General features: G+C 48.0%; 1 protein-coding gene across 2 annotated transcripts in view; it reads left to right on the top strand.

Annotated features, from left to right (window-relative positions):
- CACNA2D2 (calcium voltage-gated channel auxiliary subunit alpha2delta 2) overlaps window positions 1-21,749 on the top strand; it is a 224,074-nt gene that overhangs the window by 12,652 nt on the left and 189,673 nt on the right. For both annotated transcript variants that reach the window (XM_054838535.1, XM_054838536.1), the window contains exon 2: window positions 10,568-10,649. In XM_054838535.1, coding sequence (XP_054694510.1) covers window positions 10,568-10,649 — 82 coding nt within the window. The remainder of the gene's footprint in view (window positions 1-10,567; window positions 10,650-21,749) is intronic.

Here is a 21,749-nt window from a genome sequence, read left to right as displayed (position 1 = left end):
TTGTGAAGCAAGGGTGTGGGTGCGCTGCTGGGTCATTTGCTTGAGGCACCCGGCAAGGAAAGGGACACATCTGTGTTTCGGCTCCAGTAGAGGTGCCTGCCGAGAGGGAAGACAGCTTGCTGCAGAGTGGTGGTTTCTTGCAGCAGTGGGAACTCCTAAGGTGCTTGGCACAGCATCCTCATTCCTAAAGGTGCTCCAGCACAGCGTCCTCCTTCCATGGCGTGCTCCAGGACAGGAGGCACATCCTCTCCGGTGTGGAAAGCTGGCTGCAGCTCGAGGTGGGGAAACTGAGCCTGATGGACTGATGTCCTGAGCATGTACAGCAGATCCTGTAGTACCTGCTGCGTATTTCCAGTGGGGTTCAGTCACCTCCATTTCAATAGGCTTGTATCCTTTGCAAAGGAAAGATTGTACGTAATGCTTTTTCCCTGTGGAGGGAGCAGTGTTTGCCCCGGCTGGATGGAGAGAAGGAGAAAGGAGATGTCCTGTGCAAGGTGACGGTGTCACCCCTGTTGCTGTAGTGCTCGGAGTGATGCAGCAGCACTGGCACAAAACCGAACCGGGCTTCGTGCTTCCACTGTCCCTGCCTCGGAGCGTGTCTGGATGCTACCTTACGAGAGGAGAGGTCTTGCAGGCAGCTTTTAGATGTGTATCACAAAGTAGTGAGGTAATGGCATAAAATGCAGTAAACTATTATTTTTTTTTTTTAAATGTTCTCCCCCCACCCCCACCCCTTTTTTCTTTCATTGCTGAAAGGGACTAATACAATGAAGAGCTTCTGCAAATGAAGGCGACTGCATATGAAATAACAGGGTTCTGGGTGTTTGGCTGGTGCGAGATGCAATGAGTGAGCATCGCTAAGTGCTTTATAATAACAATGATTACGATGCTCTCGTAGGAGCCAGGAAGCTCTCAGGTAGGGGGATGGTGGGGAGAGGGGTTGTTTAAGATGGGGAATTTAACTAGGTAGGCATCTAGTGACAGTGACACCCAGAAAGCCCCTGAGGAATGGTGCATATGATGCTGTGAGAGGCTACTCCAAAAACCCCAGGAGAGTTGGGTTAACGTGGTTAGAGGCTGCAGAGTGATGGCAATGGATGCCCCTAAATAGCTCTTGTGGCAGGAGGTCTTTGTGGCAGAGATTAATCTTACCTTTTCTTGGTAAGAAGTTGTAGGCACGAATTCAGCAGAGGTCTGACTAGTCAGTAGTCCTCGCTCAGAGTCCTTGATGTGGTTTGTGTTTTAGGGATCAGATGGATCGTCGTGCGCCTAGTCTGGTTCCGATCAGCTGAAGTCTGCCGTGGGCTGGGTGGATGCTGAGAACAGTCCTCCCGTGTCCTGTGGCTAGTGAGAGTTACCCAGTTTGCCATTTGCAGCTCAGCTGTGTTTGTGTTTTGCTGCAGCTCCCCATGGTAGCATGACCCTTCCTGGCGGTAGGAGTATCGTTGGGTGGAGGACCTTGCGTGAGCAAGAGCGCGTTGCGAAGCTCTTCCTTCTCAGAGGCTCTAGTCAATCCTTTATTTCCTGGTTGCCGCTATGGCAGAACGTGTCTCCCTCACCCTTTAAACAGCACACTAGAGAAATGAGAGATGACCACAGTGTATTTATTCAAAACTCCATTCCAGCCATCAGGACGTGGCGCTCCTTTATCACGTTTTGCCCCGTATCTTGACCAGACTCTTTAGACAAATGACTCAAGCAAGGGGAACTGTTTTCCTTTGACCAGTATCTCACTACTTGCATAGCCAGGAGGTGATTGTTGTGAAGTATCCTAAAGTCTTGCAGGAGCCTGCATCGGCTTGGATGGTGCTGCTGTTGCTCAGCAATGATACAGGAGCACGGGGCAGCTCATAGCATCTAATCACAAAACTGTTTGCATATGCTTTAGATGACAGTGTTCTGGTGGAACGATACAGAAACACTACCCGGACTCTCTTCTAGCCACCTAGCCTGATGTACTCAAGTGACGGCTTCACTGTTTCTCCAGGCCGTGAAAAAAGCTCCTCTCCCCTCTCCAACCAGAAGTGCAGATCCTGCAAGGTGTGGCTGTTTTGTCTTCTGGGGTGGTTCAGCCTTCCATCTGGTGATGAGGATTTACTGGAATGAACAAGAAGATGCAACAAGCTATCCTACTTCTGTCTAGCTCCCAAGGGAGTCATGAATTATACACAGAATAAACAAATAACCTGATATGTCTGTCATTATATCATAAAGGACTTTAATAATTCATGCAGCTTGCAAAATCCTTCCTAAGACCTACCCTCCATAACCTTATCTGTGCCGTGGGGGATGGGATCTCTTCAGCCTCCACTCAGATTTCATCTGTAAAGCAGGAGTAGTCAGCGAGAAGGAAGGTTTTATCATAAAACTTCATCTGTATAATGGGTTGCAAAGCGACGTGCAAGAGTTACCAGCCACTGGGGTCTCCAGGGGTGCTGCAAATGACAAATGGCTGCGCTGGGTGAAATTTATGCAGGTAGCGTTCTTCGTAAAACTGACACCTATTCACTTATTTATTAATTCATTGTGTTTCAAGTCCAGATTTGTGACAGGCTTTGAGATCAGGAGCCCAGTTCTAATCCTGCGCGATGAGAGAGCAAACATGGTGGAACCCACGGGCTTCTCTCGCTCCTGATGTGCATCAGCAAGTGTGCCAGAGAAATCTCATTTCAAGATGTAAAATAAGAGCATAGCTTCCCAAAAAGCAGGGAGGCTAAGGCATTAGGTTAGCCTGGGCTCCTAACAAAGCAGTTAATTGTTTTGGGTAGCACGTTGCTGGTATCGCCAGTACAGCTCCAGTAATGGCAGCCGTTGCCTTTGGCTTATTTTGCTTGTGTTAGTCCTGATGCTTCCACCATCACACGAGGGGTCGAAGTACGTGAGCCACCCGTTGAAGTGCCCATTCACAGGACCACAGCAGCAGGAACAGTGGACCTGGATCTCCAGACATAAATTCAATAACTCATTTACTCCTGTTGTAAGGCAACCAAATTCAATTTTGCTTACGTGGTTGGTAAGTGACTCGATTAGAGTCCCAGCGTGGCAGAAGACTTCTTGCTGAACTTGCTCTGTCTCCCAGTTGAAAACAGCAAGCTGGTGTACCATCTCGGGGTGCCTGTTCTGCTTCCACTTACAGAAGTATGAGTTGGTGGCAATGTGCTGAGATCGGATTTACCCCTTAAGACTGTGAGGATTAATTCCTGCACATTTTCAATGTATTTGGGGATCCTTGTGTGGAGGTCCTGGCAAATAATGCTCTGAACGTCCAGGTGTCTGTCACAGGATGGCCGTGTCGTTGGGTGATGGCCTGCGGATGAACTGTGGGCTGATAAGGATGGGAGGAACTTGATGATGGGTTTCATGGCTGGAAGCGTCTTTCGGGAAGGCGCTCTCCTCTGCCGTACGGTCTGCAGGAGATATTTACTGTGGTTGCTTTGCCATTTGTTCTTTTCATTGCTGTATCGATGATCAGAAGAATGCAGTGCCTGCGTGGGGGCCTTTCACAGCACTGCTGGGCAAGCGTACCAGCTAAGGCGCTCGGTGCCTTCTCCTTCCTCTTTCTGTTGGCAAATCATCCACCAACAGATTGCGATTTTCCTCAAACCTACTGTTAGGCTTTAAATTATTCACTGAATTATCCTTTGGCCTCCAGCTCCTTTGCATATCAAATACTCCAAATCAGCTCTTTGTAAAGTTTGAAATTCAAGATATTTTGATTGGACACGTAGCTCTCAAAGAATAGTTATTGTGGCTCTTTGTCATACTGGGAGGGCATTTCAAGTGAGGTCCTGCAGGGATCTGCCCTGGACCTACTTTTATTCAATAGTTTCATTAATAACTTAGGCAACGGAATGGGAAATATGCTTATAAAATTTGCAGGCGACACTGAGCTAGGAGGGGTTGGATGTACGTTGGAAGGCATTACCAGAATTCAAAATGATCTAGAAAAATTGAACGGCAAGCCAGATATCAGCAAAATGAAATTCAGTGAAAACAAATGCGAAGTGCTGCACTTAAGAGGGAGAAATCAAATGTACAAATACAGAATAAAGAATATCCGTCTGGGTAGCAATGTGGCAGAAGAGATCTTGAGAATTATTGTGGATCACAAACTTTGAGTCAATGAAGTGCTGTCGTAGCAGAAGGGCACGTTTATTCTGCAGTGTACAGTAGTTTCCTGGACAAGATTGGGGAGGTGATGTTTTCCTTCTCATACAGCACTGGGTTTGACTTCTCTTGGAGTACCTGGTCTCATTTTTTAGCATGAGCCTTTGGAGATGTTTGTAAACTGTAGAGAATCCGGAGCTGGGCAACAAAAAGGATGAAATGTTTAGAAAACAGTGCAAAGAGGGAAAGCTGGGGGAAAAGAAAAGAGTTTGGAGTAGAAGAATAAAGAATTGAAGGGAAAGGATGCAATAGAATAATGATCTTCCAGTTCTTAGGAGCTTGTCGTAAGAATTTTTCAGTGGTTGCAATAGGTGGGATAAGTGGGAAGAGGGAAGTGAGATTTAGGGTGGATAAGGAGGGAAATTTTTCACCACGTGGTGAAAAATGGAACTGTAAAAAGGTACTGTGGGGGTCTTGGGTTCACCTTCAGCAGAGGATTTAAAGAGCAGATCAGATGATACTTCAGGCAGAGGGTTCAGGTATTCAGATGTCCCAGTGTGACTAACGGTGGAAGAGGAATTCCCGAAGCCCCGCCATCCCACGTGTCTATGACCTGTTTCTAGGACGGAGTTAGACCTCAAATGGTTAATGCTTCTGTTCTCTGACAGAGAAATCATATTTAAGGAACAATTTTCCTATTACCATAAATATCATTGGTGACAAGTTGGTGGTTACTGTTGGTTTTCCCACAAGGATATTTGTGCTCAAGAACTGTTAATGAAACAGAAATTTTCCGTGTAATTGTCAGACTCTTTTCCCCTCACTTTTTTGCCCAGTTCTATCTATCCTGCAGGTTGAGAAAACTCCCCAGTTATCCTTTTTATTGTACTGTAATACTTGTTGGGGCATCAGGCTGGGATCGGGACGTATCTGGTAGGAGGCTTGGCACTTGCTCTAGCACAGAGAAACAGGCGCAGAAAGTTAGCGTTTGAATTGAGGAGAACAAGGTAATTTGGTGACAGAGCTGAATGTGGAACATGCTATCCTGCTATCTTTCCCCTTTATGTTTCTTAAAGATCTTCCTCGGGATATAGTTTTAATAGTCATTTGTCCCTTCCTTCCCTCCTATAATAATGTCAAAGATGCTTTCTTATTATAGGGGAGACCAGCTGGTGGAGGTGATTGATGTCTTGACAAATATTAAGAAAAGACTAGTCCAGCAGGTAAATTTTTCCCACCCCTCTTTTCTATAAACACCTGTGCACATACTTTAAATTAAAAAGGAGTCATAAAATGACAGTGTGGGAGACTTGATAATGCCTGGAGGCATGGCCAGTAAGCAGCGTGGTTATTCTGAAGGAAACGGGTGCTCTCTGGAAGTTGTATCTTCGGGGGGAAAAAAAGGCAACTTATTTTTCCTCGATGGGTAAATATTGGCTCGTGTGGGGTTTTACAGCCCAGGTATGTAAGAAATTAAGAAAACTCAGAGGGGGCGTGGGCGCGCACATACAGACACGCAAGCGGGCGCACTGACACACGCGCTATTATAGTTAAGGGATTAAGCATCTTGAAGGAATAAGCCAATTATAAGAAGTTCCTGCACAGCAAAAATTAGACAACACAGTAATTAATAACCTTATTAAATAGCAATATTTGGGCACTGAACCAAAGCGTATGAATCAGAGTGAAGCATTCTTGGCTGAACGCACTGCGTGAAGTGTAGCCACTTGTACAGGACGCTCTCTGTGTAGAACCCTATAAGCTTTGGGGCAGTATATCTACTTAGCAAGTAGTTTTTCCTCTTGTCCTTTCAAGTTCGTGTGAATCTTTCTCTTATTTTTTTGGGCCAGGAAGGCAGCAAGAGAAAATTACAGAGTCCCTTTTTTTTTTTTTTTTTTTAACATTTTCTCTTGCTCGCAGCCAAACAAGCACTCTCCCAAGGCGGCTTTAAAAAAAAAAAGTGTCCTCAAGCAGAAAACTTAATTTTCTTTCCCCTTTTTTTCCTCTTTTCTCTGTGCTTTTGTGAGAGGCCGCTTGCGGCGAGGCTTCTATTCCACAGTAATTTGTGTAACGGCCTTACCCGCCCGTAGGCTGGACGCGAAGAGGTGCGACTGCAGCCCGTGAAGGGTCTGTCCCGTGTACCCCGCGGCACCCAGGGGCAGAGTGACCCTGCGCTGCGGTGGTACGTCCTCGTGGTGCCGGCCACGGGCTGTCAGCACGCGGCTTGCACTGGTGGCTTGTCTGCGAACGTCTTCAGCTTCCGTACAGAAGACCGGGACTCCGGGCTGCCATCTGTGGTGTGCAGAAGCGTGGGAGGATGGGGGCCAAGGACAGCCTGTCTCCCGTCTTTCCAGGCAATTCTCATTTTCTTCCGAAGCCACGCAGCTGGAGCAGTGGTGCGGCCTCACAAACCAGCGGTGGACGTGCACAGAACTGCTTGGGTCACCTAAAGCGTGAAACGTGCCCTAGCCCTGAGCGAGGGCTGCTGTCACCAGTGGCAAGGCACAGGCGCCCACTGAGCAGGAGTGGGACAGGCTTTGCTTCCTGGCCCCGGCTGCAACCGCAGTGATTTGTCTCCTGGTGTGCCGCTCGTCACAGTAAATATTTTTGAAGCTCTGCTGCTTTTTTTTTTCTTTTTTTTTTAAAGCCTACTTTATCTCATCTTTAAGAAAAATCAAATATGCAAATTATGAAATCAATTAGCATTTTTGTAGTTTTCTTTGGAGAGGCAGTGATAAATGGTGTTGTGTTTTCAAAAATCATTTATGTCCCTTGTTACATGTTGCACGGGAGGCTGTAAAATATACGGGGGAAGGAAACAAAATCATTTTTTTCACTGCGAGAGATTTTTAATGTAGATCCTGAAGGCGGGTGATGCTTGTGCATACAACAGTGTAGAGTAGTTAGGTTGGACGAGCCCTGTGGAGACTCCCCGGCGCGGGCAGAGCCAGCTGAGATGATGGTGGGTCACTGGGATGTGCTGTGCACGTCCCTGCTAAGGAGGGGATGGGATGGCGGGGCTGCCGGGCTGCCTTGCCAGTGGTTCCTGTAGGCCCAGAGCTGCTGAGTGCAATCCCAAATGCTTGACCTCAGAGGTTCTCTCCTCGCTCACGCTGATTCACTACAGAGGACCCTGAAGTGGTGCTCGGTTTAAGGGGGGGGGCTGCGCACGTGGCTCATAAAGGGGACCTGCTGGCTTTCTGTGAGCAGCGCTACGTCCGTGCTGGTGGCTTCCCAGTCCGTGCATCAGCTGTTTTCGTTATGCTTTATTTGTAAATGCCATTTCAGAAGAGCGGCAGGGCACTCCAGGCTGTGTGTTTTGAGGAGTTATCGCTCCTCGAGCCCTGTAATGCCACCTGAGGCGTGCAGTAGTGGCCCTGGAACGCAATGACTGTCATGTCTTGCTGCTTACAGCTTCCGTAGGAGACACACTGCGAAGAGGAACCTCCGTGTTCGTAATGGGCTATCGGTTTCTTTACCCTTTGCATCCTTGCTATGGTTGGCTTACATAAAATTTTAAGTGCAGCGGCCGTGGGAGAGAAACAAGAGGCAGAAGGTCAACTGAGACAGAATAATAATGGCGTTTATGTATTTTATTTTTTTTAATGGTAGCTTTCAACCCAGCATACGGCAAGTGAGGTGAAACCTCCAAATTCTGGGATGTCGTCCACTGTGAAGACTTCGGGTCATGGACGTTACCGGGGCTGGAGGGACGTAGTAATGGGTCAGATGCCCACACGACTGGTAAAAGCCCTTCTGTGTAAGGGATGTGCTAGATGGAAAAAAGGAATTTTTACTACCGCTGCTAAAAGCTCTCGTATAGCCGTAACACACCAGGAGAAGAAGCTGCTTCTGCTATTATATTTTTTAATCTAGAAACCTGGTGTCAGCTATGCAGAAATCCCTCCCCCCTCCTTTTTTGATAGTGTATTACACTTTTTTTTTTGAATGGTGGTATCTAAAGCTTGTACTACAAGGCTTAGCTGGACTCTTTGGGAAACTGCTGGTCTGTAAGGTTGAGAGCCAGGCATCCTAAGGCTGCACAATTAAAGGGAATTGCGGTGTTTTTCATGAATGAAAAATCCAATAGCTTTGCCTTCAAATTGTAGTACTTCTTGGGGCGGAGGCAGGGGGTGGAATAAGTTTAAAACAATTTAAAAAAAAAACAAAACAAAAACAAAAAACAAATCTACTGACTAAATTTAAATTAATTTTAAATCCCAGCCCAACTGAGCGCTCAGTGTCTCTTTTGCATATACTAACAGAGTAATAGTGATGCCTCTGTCGTCCTGTATAACTAATCCTCTCTGAAGGCTTGGCCATACGTGACATTTATGCGGATATGAGCAGTTGCTAATGTTGATGGAGACGGCTCAAGATAGATGGTAACTCCCTTGCCGTGGTGGTGTAGGTGTTCCTGGAGGGAGCTGACACAGGCAGGTGTCGCTGGAATCGAGGATCTTACACAGAGCTGGAAGTTAAGGAGAGGTGTCAGCTCCATAAGTCCTCAGCAGGGTTTCTCGGACCTGTGGCTGAGTATGAGCATGTAATTGATTTTTTTTTTTTTTTTCAGTTCACTGGACAAACTGGAGGAAGGGAAAAAAAATCAGGTTTGGTGTTTCAAGGCCTTTTTTTTTTTTTAAATGACTTGTGTTAAAAAAAAAAAAAAAAAAGTAATTTTTGGTGAAAATACTTCAGAAGATTTATGGGTAACTTAGGACAACCTGAATAAACCTTTGATGGCAAATAAAATGTTTGACTGAAAAAGGAAGAGAAAAAAGCCAAACCCCAACCCCGCTCAGGTCTGTTATCTTTATGCTGGCAGTCCCACCGAAGGCTTTGCTTTCCCTCCTTTGGCAGCAAGGTGGGTTTGCAGATATCTTCGCCCATCTCCCTCCCGGGGTGTCCCCTCCTCCCCAGCCAGGCTCCCAGGGGAGAAGAGGCAGCGTTATCTCTGCAGGAATATGGGAAATAGCCTAAGTTATGCTGGAAAAGATTTGGCGTGCGCAATTAAATCTTGTTTTCATCCACAGCCTTGTACGTTATTAACTGGCATGAATTTTGCCTGTGTGAGTAACACGCGTCTGTCTGCCAGTCCCTCCCTCCGTCTCCTTTCATCCCCCCACCCCTCGCAAGCGATGCTTCAGCTCTGCCGGTCCTCTCAGGCGTCTTTCTGCTTTGATATTTCTGCCCAGCTTTCAGTGGGTTTGGGCCATGCTGTGTAATTCAGAATCCTCCGTGACGTTGCTTCTTAGCTGGGTTTCTTTGCTCCTTGATCTCCAGGAGAGCCTCTTCCATGGTTTTGCGGGTGGTGGGGGAGCGTGCGTGGGCTGTCTGGGGAACGTCTTTTTGCACGAGGGATGAAATCACTCCGTGAACCTAAGCCAAATGCAAAACCCCCGAGCTGGTCTGCTCCCTCCCACCATCGCTTTGCCGTCATGCTGGCCTTACCTTCTGCTCCTTGGTGCCCCATCCCTCCCCTCTCCGGTGTAGCGCTGAGGGATGAACGTTGCTGTGGGAAAAGCACCGAGCGCAGCGCCACGTGGCGCAGAGGCAATCGAGCATTGCTTTGCCAGGTCGGGTGGGAGATCGGATGTTTGCGCGGCCAGCGGCTGGAGTCGGGAAATCTCATTAAAAGAAGGAGAGTTATCAAGTTCTGTGGATTTAGAAGGTTGGATTTTGTTGTTGTTTTGACTTGGTGTTATTGCTCTGAGCGGAAATCTGTGTGGCTGAATATATTGGAGGGTGCTGGCAGCCAGCTCCCTTGCTGTACCGGGATGAGGATGAAGGAGATGCCGCGTGGCAGCCCCCGGAGGCAGCTCTGCCCGCGATGGACAGAATCGGTGCCCGGCTCAGGTCGGGCTTAGCTGAAGGTGCAAAGCAGCTGAGCCTTCGGCCCTCGGTGCCCTGTGCTTGGCTCCTGGCTCTGCCCGGGTCTCTTCTGTCGTGCCGCAGCAATAATCTGTTGCCGTGGTAGGACCGGCACCGCTGGCCCTGCCGTGGCTCTGTGTTTGTTCAGAGCCCCGCTGAAGCAGTAAGCTGTTTTCTGCACGCCACAGCACTTCGACCTTGTTAATCACTCTGGGCTTAAATAATTTTCTACTGCAACTGTTTATATAAGAAAGGGAAAAAACCCCCAAACCAAACCCAAAAACATGCCTTGCAATTTTGGTTGTACCTTTCTCCCACTTTTTTTTTTTTTCTGTGGTGCCTTGTGCATAAATTTTGAAGTCTTGAAGTTTATAACCTGCCCCAGCCATAATTCTCAAAGCCACATGTTCTTGGTATTCCGCCTGCACCCCGTGCCGCAGGAGGAGAGCGGTTAACTTAGCTGAGGGCACCAATTTCCTCCCTCTCCCTTCAGTCGCCTTGCTTATCTCCTGAGTGTCAGGGCTCTGACTCTTTCTCTCTCTCTTTCTCTCCCTTTCTCTTTCTCTCTCTCTCTCTCCGTCTCTTGCAGTATGCAGTACTGGGCCAGGAGGCTGGAGCAGGAGATTGATGGAGTGATGAGGATATTTGGTGGAGTCCAGCAGCTCAGAGGGGTAAGCTGTCCGTCTTTTACCTGTGCTGCCTTCCTCGTGGCGATGAATGTTCTCATCTGCAGAAATCACCTGCGTGAATACTTGCAATAAGTCACCCTCGGCTCGCTCCACGTGCAGGTCATGGCTGGCTGTGCTGCTGGTTCCTGGTCAATTTGATGCATTTGTCGAGTGTGTGGGAGTGAGTGTGTTTTGTACCTGTCTGTCTCTCGGGCTGCATGTTACTACTGTCTGAGCATGTACCTGTGGTTTCTTTTTTTCCTATATGACACACTAAATGCATATTCTTAAATCCAGCTAACCTTTCCTCCAGGGACTGAAGGTAGTTTAATTTGTGTTTTAATTTTAAACTTCTGTTGACAAAGCAGGAAATGTTCAAAGGATAATTTGACTAGCCGTTGGAGGCTCCGTGTTGTTCAATATACATTGTAGGTAAAACCGTAATTCTTGTTTGGCTTCCGTTTCCAAGTGCCGCAAAACAAACCCCCATTACTGATGCTGGCATCTGCCTCCTGCTCCTGGACCTGGCACCGGGGCCCGGGCCCGGCCGGCTGCAGAAGCCGGACCTCCTCTTTTCCTGGCAGCACCGCTCCGGGTTGCGTTAGGGCAGCCGCAGAACGGCTTCGGCGTGGTTTGTTAGGTTTGGGGATCAAAGGGTCTTTAAGACCCTCCCTGTTTCCCCTTCCCAGCGTGGTTATGCTGCCTAGCCGTTTTGGAATGGAGTAATTGGAAATTAGGGTTATTGTGTTAATCTAAAGAAAATGGGCTTCTCTAGCATGGTAAATTTGTTGTGCCAGAAAAAAGCATGGGGTGTATTTGTGTTTTCTTATGGCAGTGGCATGTTCTCCTCAGATACCAATGATTTACGGGTCTCTTACTGTCTGTCTTACACCAGTAGCTACACTGTCTTCAACAGAATTGTCCATGGTTTATGCTGTTGGTTGGAACCCATTGTCTAAACACACAAGTTTCACTATTTTCTTTTAAATATGTTTTAAAATGAGTTTAAGTGAAGGCTTGCAAAACTCCTCACAGTCCATCCAGTCATTCGCGTTCACATTTGAGTTCCAGAATGGTGTGTCTGTGCTTTGCTCGCGTTCATTTCGACCGATATAAACTTCATGTGCAGCATGAAAAGCGTATACGCCACTTTGGTTTTAACAAATGTTTTTGATCGTATCCGTGCATTTGGGCAATGCGGTTTTGCATGTTGGCAGGGTCTTAGAATCAGAGCCAGGGATGCAAGTTTTCCAGGCAATACATAGGCACGACAGCCAGCGTACTCTTCAGCAAAGCACGTTTAAAAAAAGAAGTAGACTGCTACTACATTTTGTACATGTCCTCTCTTACAATTTATTCTTATTAGCTTTGATTTTGCTCCTTTGCATGTTAAATAGGTATATCATGTAATTTTTTTAATGCCATAATTAAATAGAAATTACACCTCCAATTTGCCAGCACTTGACTCCTATTGGCCAGTCAGTCAATTACAGGTAAGAGAGCTTCCCACTTTTTCTGTTTAATTCTTCTGATAGAACATAGTGCATCACTTTAATGGATTAATACCAGATAAACGGCCTACGGAGGGATTGAAGGGGGTTTTGGTGGGGTTCTTTTTTTTTTTTTTTTTTTTTAAATCTGTTTTGGCATCTTCTTGTGAAGGGAGGGAGCTGTGCACGATTATTGTATCTGGTGAATGCATAAACCACCTGAAGCCAAGAAACAAGCTACTGAAAACTGTAACGTGCAGCCGTTAAAACGCTAGGAAGGACTAGAAGGGGATCTCCAGGGAGAAACTTGGGATACAGAGTTCAGGTCTGATTCACAAGTGCAATATCAAACGAGTGGCACTTAAAGACCACATCGGTTGCTAGTGCGACCTAGCACAGCTTCACTGACGTGCGGTAGCACAGAGTGCTTCGTCCTGAGGGACTCAGAGCTGTGCTTGCAAGGAGTTCTCTTACCCACCGGTCGCATCTGGTTTGCGGTATGGGAGCTGTTTAATGTCATAAAGGGGTACTGTAACCTGTTCTGAGACATGCATCAAAGAAAAAATAAATCCATGTTCTGCTGCAGCCACACTAGAAATTTAGAGAATGGCAACTAATTCTTAAGGTTGGGACTCGGTAAGAGCTTCCCTTCTTGTAAAGGACACTACCTTGGCGTGACTTGGACTTGGTAGCTCACCTTGCTCCATCGTCGTGCCGGCTTGCAGCCAGGATGCAGGAGTCCAGTGCCAACCCGCAGAGCTGCGGTGCGCCCCGACGCGGAGCGAGCAGGCTCAGGGGAGAAGGGAAAGCCACTGAGGAGCAGTGGGAGCCGAAATGCCCATTTAGCTGGAAGTGAATCCCACCCACTGGGCTTTCTCAGGAAGGTTTGTCATTAAGCAAGACTAGCTCCATGTGGAGCAGGAAAGATAAAGAAAAATGGGGCAAGTAGAGCCTGTTTTTTGCCAAAACTTGCTGATATTCTTTAGGGTTGCCACGTTAACCTTGGACATTCATGGTGTCTGCAGAGGGGAGCTTCTGGTGCATAGGGAGTGATATTAAAAGTAGGTGAAAAAGTGCTCCAGTGTCACCGAAGGTGAAACTGGCCCCTCTGAACGCGGTGGGGTCTGCTGTGCAGGTGGTGGGTCCTGTTGCTAGCTCCCATGGATCTGTGAAGCCTGTAGGCACTGGGGGTGGTGCCACGCCAGAAATGGTCTTCCCTTGCCAGTTCAGGCCTGACTATCAAAGTGACAGACTAGAAAATAATAATAAAAATACCTTCCTTCGAGGTTTGTCAGGTTTACTTAGGAATTTTTTTTTTTCCTTGGGTTGCTGTGAAAGGATGTGGACCTGTTCTTCGGTTATTGACTGAAATCGTATAACTGTTGTGGCATATGAGGCATGAAATTTATTGTCAGAAATATGGTGTCCAGGAACATAACTGCTGAATATTTTATCTTGCTGGAGTGCTGCCTACCCAAGAATTATTTTTTTAAACTCTTCAGTCATTTCCTAGAGTTGGGGTACTAAATGTCAAATGCCCCTGCTTGCCTCCTCTCCGGCGGGGTGGACAGGCAGTCATCTCATATGCTTCCCCTGGGAAGATTACCCAAGCTCGCACCATTCAGAGGCCGCTTTGCTCAAGCGGAGCGTTTTTCTGTAGCAATTAGAGAGGAGGGTGAGAAGCTCTGAGATGCAAAAAGGGTGTCAGGCCAGGGGCTTGCCTTTCAGCTGTGAGGTACCACCTCCTTTCTCTGAGGTGCAAATGTCCCCGTTGGTCAGACCGGCTGTGCTGGGGCTACACGTATATCTGAACATGGTGGGCTTGGGGCTGGAGGGAGGACTTACAGCCTTGCTGAGATGGTTCTCTGCCCAGGGAAGTCGGTGCTCAGCCCTCTGGGTGCTCGTGGTGCAGCAGCGTGTTGGCTGGCCAGTTGCTCCAGGCATGCCTCAAAGCAAATCCCAGCACTCAGTCGGGCATTTTGCTTTGCCTCTCTGTCCTCACCTTTCCTCGTGGCTCATCGGAAATCATCGAGAGCACAAGTCATCGCTAATTTAACGCTGACTGGCACAGGATATGTGGAACCCTAAAACACTAGCTGAATAGGTTGACATTCTTCTAGAATGAGGAATATTACACTAAAAATCCAACTCCCTGACTTCTTTTTCTGTTAGTGACTTTCTTCATAGCTACTGTGGACTCTTCATCACTTTGCAGGATAAGAAGATGTTTGGGCTTGACATTTCTTGCTACACTGCACTAAATTTCTGTTTCTTCCAGTGTTTTGGCATGAGTAAAAGTTTTCGACTTTAGTCAAAAGTGGATAAATTTGTTGCGTTTCCAGCCTAGATGGTTTCTTCACGTTGCAAAACCGGCTCCAGGGTAGACTCTCTGGTTGAGAGAGGTTTCCCATGCCGGTGCAGCCCTGTCCTGACTTACCAGTGTCCTGCTGTGCTGGCACTCGCGGCGGGACCGACGGCAGCAGAACCGTCTGTGCTGCTGGGCTTTTTGCCTCGCTGAGCAGCTCCCCTGGATGTTGTGTTAAACCTTCCTTGCTGGATAGCCGGGCTGAGGTTGCAAGTCTCCTCTGGCTTGTTACCTAAATTGTGTTCGATCCTGTGCCTCCTGAGGTGAGCAGCTAGCTGGTCAGACCATCTCCTCCTCCTCTAGTACCTTTTGTCCATGGCTGCCTGTTAATGGGCTTGGTGGAGTGAGTCCAGAGGAGGCCACGAGGCTGATCAGAGGGCTGGAGCACCTCTGCTATGAGGACAGGCTGAGAGAGTTGGGGTTGTTCAGCCTGGGGAAGAGAAGGCTCCAGGGAGACCTAGTTGTGGCCTGCCAGTACCTGAAGGGCCTACAGGAAAGCTGGAGAGGGGCTGTTTACAAGGGCAGGGAGTGACAGGACAAGGGGGAATGGCCTTAAGCTGAAGGAGGGGAGATTTAGGTTAGATATTGGGAAGAAATTCTTCCCTGTGAGGGTGGTGAGGCCCTGGCACAGGTTGCCCAGAGAAGCTGTGGATGCCCCATCCCTGGCAGTGTTCAAGGCCAGGTTGGATGGGGCTTTGGGCAACCTGGGCTAGTGGAGGGTGTCCCTGCCCATGGCAGGGGGTGGAACTAGATGGGCTTTAAGGTCCCTTCCAACCCAAACCATTCTGTGATTCTATGATTCTTTGCTGACAATTACTGAGGAAGCCAAAGCCTTCGCAACGCGATGTGGGGAAAAACTAAGCAGTGTCAGTGCTTTTCTGTGCTGTCTCCTTTTCTGCTCCTCTCTGGCTGTCTTTCCTGAGGACAGCTTCAGCAGCGGGGACAAGCGCTGACCTGGAGGCATTGCACGGTGGCCTGTCTCAGCAGACAGGCATTAGCAGGGCCGGGGTGGGTAGCAGAGCTGGACCTGCGCTGCGCCTGCGCTCTTCTTGGTGGTTTGGACAAACAGAACTTCAAGTCTGGAAAGCTGGCTTTGTCCCTCCTTCCCTTTCCTCTGGGCTGTTGAGGGAAATCAGAAGATCACATCTGGATCCCCCTCGGCGGCATATGACTGGAAGTTAGGGATGCTGCCAGCCTTGGGGACGAGGAAACACCCAGTCCATAAAGGGCCAGATGGCCCCAAACCTGAGCCCAGGGCGAGGCGTGGTGGGCAGCTTGCTGGCAGAGCTGGGCAGGCAGCGAGCCGCTGCGTGAGCTGTGCTTGGCCCCTAACGCGGGTGACGGCACGGAAAGGAGGGTGAGCCCGGGGAAAGGGGAGACTCACGCTGTGTCCTCTGGGATGCAGCCCGCTACCCGCAAGGGCTTTGCCGAATGTGGCAGAGCAGAAGTGGCTGGACTTGGTCGTTGTAGTCAGCATCTTGCTTTACTTCAGTGGACGTTTCCTTTCTCTTTTATTCTTGCTTGTTATCTTGTGCTGTTTTCTCGGCTTTGTTTTGCCAGTGTGGCACCTCTGCCTGGCAGAAGTGCTGCTGTTCATTCGTCTGGCCTTTTGTGAAAGGGAAGGACAAATCCTGCTGGCCAGGGCTTGGGGCAGAGTGACCAGGATCTGTGCAGGCGTCCCCACCTCTCTCTGCCTCACAGCATCACCTGCAGCCCGCCTGTCCCTTCTGCTCAGCGCTGCTTCTCTGATACATCACCTCTTGTTTTTAAAGCATGGCCATCCTTGAGCTGAGGCCACCACAGGTGAGGAACTGTGGCTGAGCTGTGCGCAAACAAGAACCTGGATTAAAAGAAACGGTACGCTGGCAGAGTTTTGGCTTGGATCTGAAGAGCTGAAGTGGCATCCGCCTCGCATATTGCTGCAGTCGCTAGCACTCCTCCTGTGATGGGGTCTCTGCAGTACCGAGTGTTTCCCGTGGCTCTGTGATCGCATCCTTTACAAGGCTGCGGGTACAGAGCTGAGGAGTGTCTGTAATGCCAGCACTGGGAGGTAAGACATGCTCTTATCAAAGGAGCTGCCAAGGTTTTCTGTTCAACTTTTTTGATCTTGGGTAACTGCTGGCATAATAGTAACATAGCCTAAATCTTCCAAGTAGCTGTGGTATTACATGATGTTTAATTTGCTCTTTTGTTTTCTCTGGGTATAGAAACTTTCACCTGGTCATTCAGTAGGGCTGCAGAATTTGGGAAGTGTTTATGGGATTTTTTTACATGAATGATGCTAGAGAGCTGGAGTCCCCCTGCATCCAATGTCTGAGGAGCCCGTCTGCTTCCAGAAGGCTCTGTCAGATGGACTGGGCATTTACAGGAGGACAGCGATGTGGTCCTTAGATGTGGCAGAGTTGGGGATAAGATGCTAATCTTTGGATACTCAATCCAGTACTGTAATCCACAGACTGGACTTCAAAACTGTAGCAGAGTGCATCTGGCCCTTTCCTTCTGCATCAGCTCCAGCCTTCAGAGTGGGAGACGAGATGCCCAGTGCCTGCACTGCGCTCGACAGAGTGGAGAGGAGGAGTTTGAGCCTAAAGCTCCAACACACACAACCAGCTGCTTTTGCTACTGCAGCGCTAAATGCTTTCCTTCTTCCAAACGCTGCAAGGGAGGAAGGACCTACTGAGTGTTCCGACAGCTAGTGCCTGTCTGGGGGCAGACCCAGAGTACGGACTCTGTACCCCAGTGGGGTGATGCCTGGCTCCGTGCTCCTGGTTTCCAAGCTCATGCATTATCTGTCTGATCCTTGCAGTTCTTCTCCCCCCTTTTCCCTCCCCCTCTCCTACCAGCGTGCACACAGCCTGCTTCCGCACGCCATCGCTGTGCCCTCCCCTGCTCCTCATGTTTGATAAGAGGAAGCGTGCGATGCCAGATAAACACATTCCTGTTCCAAACTGCTTGGGTTTATTTTAATCTGCCTGGGCCGTTCAGCAGCCTCAGCACTCTGTTCAGCACCGAGTGCAAAGCCAACAATATATTATCAAGGAGGAGCATTTAAATGTCCTTAGCCTTGCAGCCCCTTGGTTGGAGAAGGGAGCTCCTCTGCCACCCTTCGCTTGGGCCAGTGTCTGCCATCGTTAGCCCCCTTACACCCATCGTCTTACTTCTCACTCTTTCTCTCTACTAGAACCATATTGTATCCGTACTGGGAGATGTCAGGGAAACATATGCTCCAGCTTTTAGTACATTTGCATAATTAGAGTAATGTGTATGAATAATTTATAGCTGTACGTGGCTGCTCAGTGTGTGACGTTAGCACCCCTCGCTAAATCCTTTCCAGTGGGTGGTGCAGATCCTGCACCAGAGCCGTTGTGCCGATGCAGCATGCAGCCTCTTGGCAGATGCAGGAGCCCGGCTTTGAGAGATCGGGGTGTGCATATACATGTGTGTGTATATATATTTGTGTGTGTGTATATATATATTATTTAGTGGAGAAAGACGTGCTTTTGGGGTTGTAGGGGAAGAGCAGGCCGGAAGTCTCAGAGGCTAAAATGCCTTAGACTCAAAACTTGCGCCATTTATGCAGAAGCTGTGAATTAAAATGTTCTGCAACATTTGAAAGCTGAGGCAGGGATTTTTCCAGCAGGACTCAGGTATGACTGGTTTGTTAGTTTGTATGCCAGGTTTATGGGGTTTTTTTAAACGCCTTTTTCAGATCATAAAACTCAGCAGCTTGCGGGGGGAGGGATAAACTTGCCTGTACTGTGTCACAGAGTTTCATCTCAATCAGTCACTCAATAAACAGTGGCAAAGGATTGCCTGGGCACCGTCTCGCTATTTACCAGCTCTTTAGTGTGTGAGTTCTCATGCTGGAAAGCCCAGAGTCCCAGGTAGGTTTTCTAAAGGAGTGATCCGAGTGGGTGAATTCTGGTATTTGTTCCAGTTAATTTTAGCTTAAACTATATTTGGTCCTTTCCAAATTGTTTGAGAGCCTTGGCTGGAAAGCACTAGGTAAACGGGAACGCAGCACAGGCACGCACACTACTAGCTCATTAGTATTATCCCCTGGGAAACTGAGGCAGGTGGTTAAGCTGAGCAAGGCCGCATAACGAATGCGTGGTGGTGGGGTGGTTCTCCACGGCGTACAGCCAGCGGGTCCTTAGGGGTATGTGTTCGGAAGGGTAACAGCCATGGTAATAGTCCTTAAAGCCCTTGCTTTGAACCTTTTCGCTTTACAGAATTACTTTGTAAAAGAAATGCACTTGCAGCCTGTTGGTGAGTTAGCAAAATCAGAGGGGATTGCCGTTGAGTTGTATGGAGTCATTTCTGATTTATATTGCTGTCAGTGACAAGTTAAATGAGCCCAGCATTCCACAGACTGATGTTTAGGTGCATGCATCTCCTGAATGCCCTGCTCTTTGGCACTTTGTGTCCAAAAACGTAGCTGAGGTACCAAGCCAGTCTACAACCGTGTTTGTAGGATCCTCGTGAATATTCAGTGCAACTCTTACACTGGATGGTGTTGCCATTGCACAGCCACGTGAACCCACAGGAACAACGAGACCTCGGTCGATGTTTCTGGAAACCTCCCTCAGCCAGGTTGTCCTGCCCCCGACCGAAGGAGCCCGTGTGGTCCCCATGTCCGTTCCAGGCTAAATCGTTACCTTCAGACTGCACTTGAAAACAAAGCCAGACAAAACCCAAACCAGCCCTGCCAGAATGCTGGATGAATAATTAGGTGGAGATCATTAAAGTTCGCCCCCTTAAAAACATACATAGATTATTCTTTAATGGAAAGGTAATTATTTTGTTATTCTCTCCAGATGGTTCTCTTCCTTTATGTTCACAGGGGAATTGATATAGCCTGGGATTCAGTCTCCTGTGAGCAGAGCTGATAACCAAAAACACAACTCTCTTGCTGATCAAGATACAAAACAATAGAAAATATGTGTACATATTTCATCGTAGTTTCAGATTTTAAATATTATTTATAGGCTGTAAGTGCCCCCTCAACTTGAAATGCTGCAGGCTGTGGAGTTTGCATTTCTCTTCCTGGTAGGTTTGTCAAGCAAGCGCTCGGTGTCGGACGGTACCGAATCCTGGTTTTCACGCGGCTGATCGATTGCTTCCAAATACGGGACTGTGGAGCAGCCTGCAGCTGCCAGCGCTGAAACACGCAGCTGTACTCAAAGGTTTAAAGAAGGAAGCCGTCGTTAGATACTCTGGGTTATTGTATGGAGGAAGCAGTAAGACGTGTCACGTCTCCTTTGTTCTGTATGTGGAGAGGCAGGAGGGCTTGGGAAGGTGGGGGGGACACGGTGGAGGTGACTTCTGAAGGGCATGGTTGGGGTTTTTATGTTCTAGTGTGGCTTCAGCCTGGTAGATTGCAGCTGCGAGCGTGCATGTTAAGTGAGCGTATTTATCGTTTCTCATTACAACAGATCACCTTTGACATCCGATGTGAATAACTTGAATGGGCCCCTTATTTCAAACACCCAGCCGTGCTGACCTGTTGGCCTCCAGTGATTCTGCTGGGTTTATAGGTACTTATTCCCTTTTAATTATTTAGAGTTAAATTATTATGGCAAGGGAGGGAGAGTGGAGTCTGCTGTTAGAACAGCCTTGTCTTCCTCATTGAAGTCCAGGTGATGTGCTTACATCGGAGAGCTTTGCTCGAAGGCTGAGGACCTGCGCTATGATTACAGCTGTGGTTTGCTGTTGCTTTATGGAAAGAGATGTCTCTGCTCTCGGGAGGAGCTGCCTCTTGGGGGACTCCAGGTTTCGGTAACCTCCAGGGTTCTGTAGCTTTCCAACACTTGTATCCTTTGCAGCTAACTTTGACGATGCTGCATACGATGAGTTTGGAAAAAAACCACACTCTTTTGTGTCTTAGGGGTAAGCCTCTAGTTTGAGAGGTCGTATCCAAAGCAGAGGGAGAAAGGGGAAGATGAACAGGCTAAGGAGGAGATGTAGAAGGAAGGTGATGCTAATGGTTATGGATTCTCCTCTCCCTTCTGTTGCTCTCGGGCTGATCAGTGCCAACTGATGTAAAAGTGGAGCATCTCCTCTTTGTATTGTTATCTTTTGGAGGACTTCTGTTTCATTTTGGGGATTTTTATTTGTGTCTGGTCCTTGTGATTCAGTTATTCATTGGGCTTCAGATTTTATTGACTATTTTCCCTTTTCTAACTGACCTTTCACACCTGTAAGTGTCCAAGACAGATTTAGTGTGTGTTTGTTCAGCACCTACCATAACCAATAGCGTCACGCTTTTTGGACACTGACCATAGTATAAATATTAAATAGTAAGTAAGAGCGCCGAGAAAAATCCTGTCTGAATGAAACATGAGATTTGCCTGTGCGAAGCGATGCTGTGAGTGCTCGGCTGTTTCTATCAGGGCAGTTCCCCTAAATGTCTGGGTGATGTGTCTTGGACTAGTAGCAGGATCTCGATGTTCGTATGTGTCAGAGGAGCTGCTCTAGGGATTGTTTAAGCAGCAGCATTAGTTATCATCTGTTGGATGCCCAAGTGAAGCCTTTGCTTGTAGCTAGGAGGCAGGGAGCAGATTTTCAGTTCCCCGCTGTGACTGTAAGGCCAGGTAAATAGAGGAGGAGGAGACAGCAGGGGGTTTATGTGACTTGAGGAGCAAAGAAGATTGTAATGGTAAATGTTGGATTACTTTTAAAAACAAGTAGGTCATTGAAGATACCATGGTTGGTGAGCAGAAAAAGAAAGGCGGATTTATTCCTTGTTCTTCTAAAGATTGTTACACTGTAAAGCTCACTTCACTGCTCAGCATGCTGTCATTTTTAATTTTGGAAGTTCTTTTTGCTTCTGTTTTTTGTCAGTGGTCCAGCAAGGATGGCACTGGACCTGAGATGAGGGAACTGGGATCTTCGAAGAAGCCTTGGTTCCCAGTTCCCCTGGGCACTGGGAGCAGTCTGGGACTTACCGTAGTGCTTGCTGGGATCATCAGCTGTTGTTTCCATTTCCTGCTCTGGCAGGGATTTGCCTGTGACCCTACGGTGCTCAAGACAAAATGGTTAAAATTCAAACTGTCTTTTGTCTTCTGCCCCTTTTGCTAGCATGCCAGAAAAAAAAATTCTTCTCCATCCCTGCCTTTTGTAGAAGGGAAAGGATGGCTACTTTACATCCAGTGGCAATTATTTGACATGAGGTATCTACACAGAGAGTATTCATAGCGTCTGTGCAGCGTACGTCTGATCCTGAGTATAAATGATAGCTCCAATGTA

This window comes from Grus americana, chromosome 11 (genome assembly GCF_028858705.1).
Source record: "Grus americana isolate bGruAme1 chromosome 11, bGruAme1.mat, whole genome shotgun sequence".
NCBI classification, from domain to species: Eukaryota; Metazoa; Chordata; class Aves; order Gruiformes; family Gruidae; genus Grus; species Grus americana.
The sequence above is the reverse complement of the archived record's forward strand: the minus strand, read 5'-3'. Positions and strand labels throughout refer to the sequence as shown.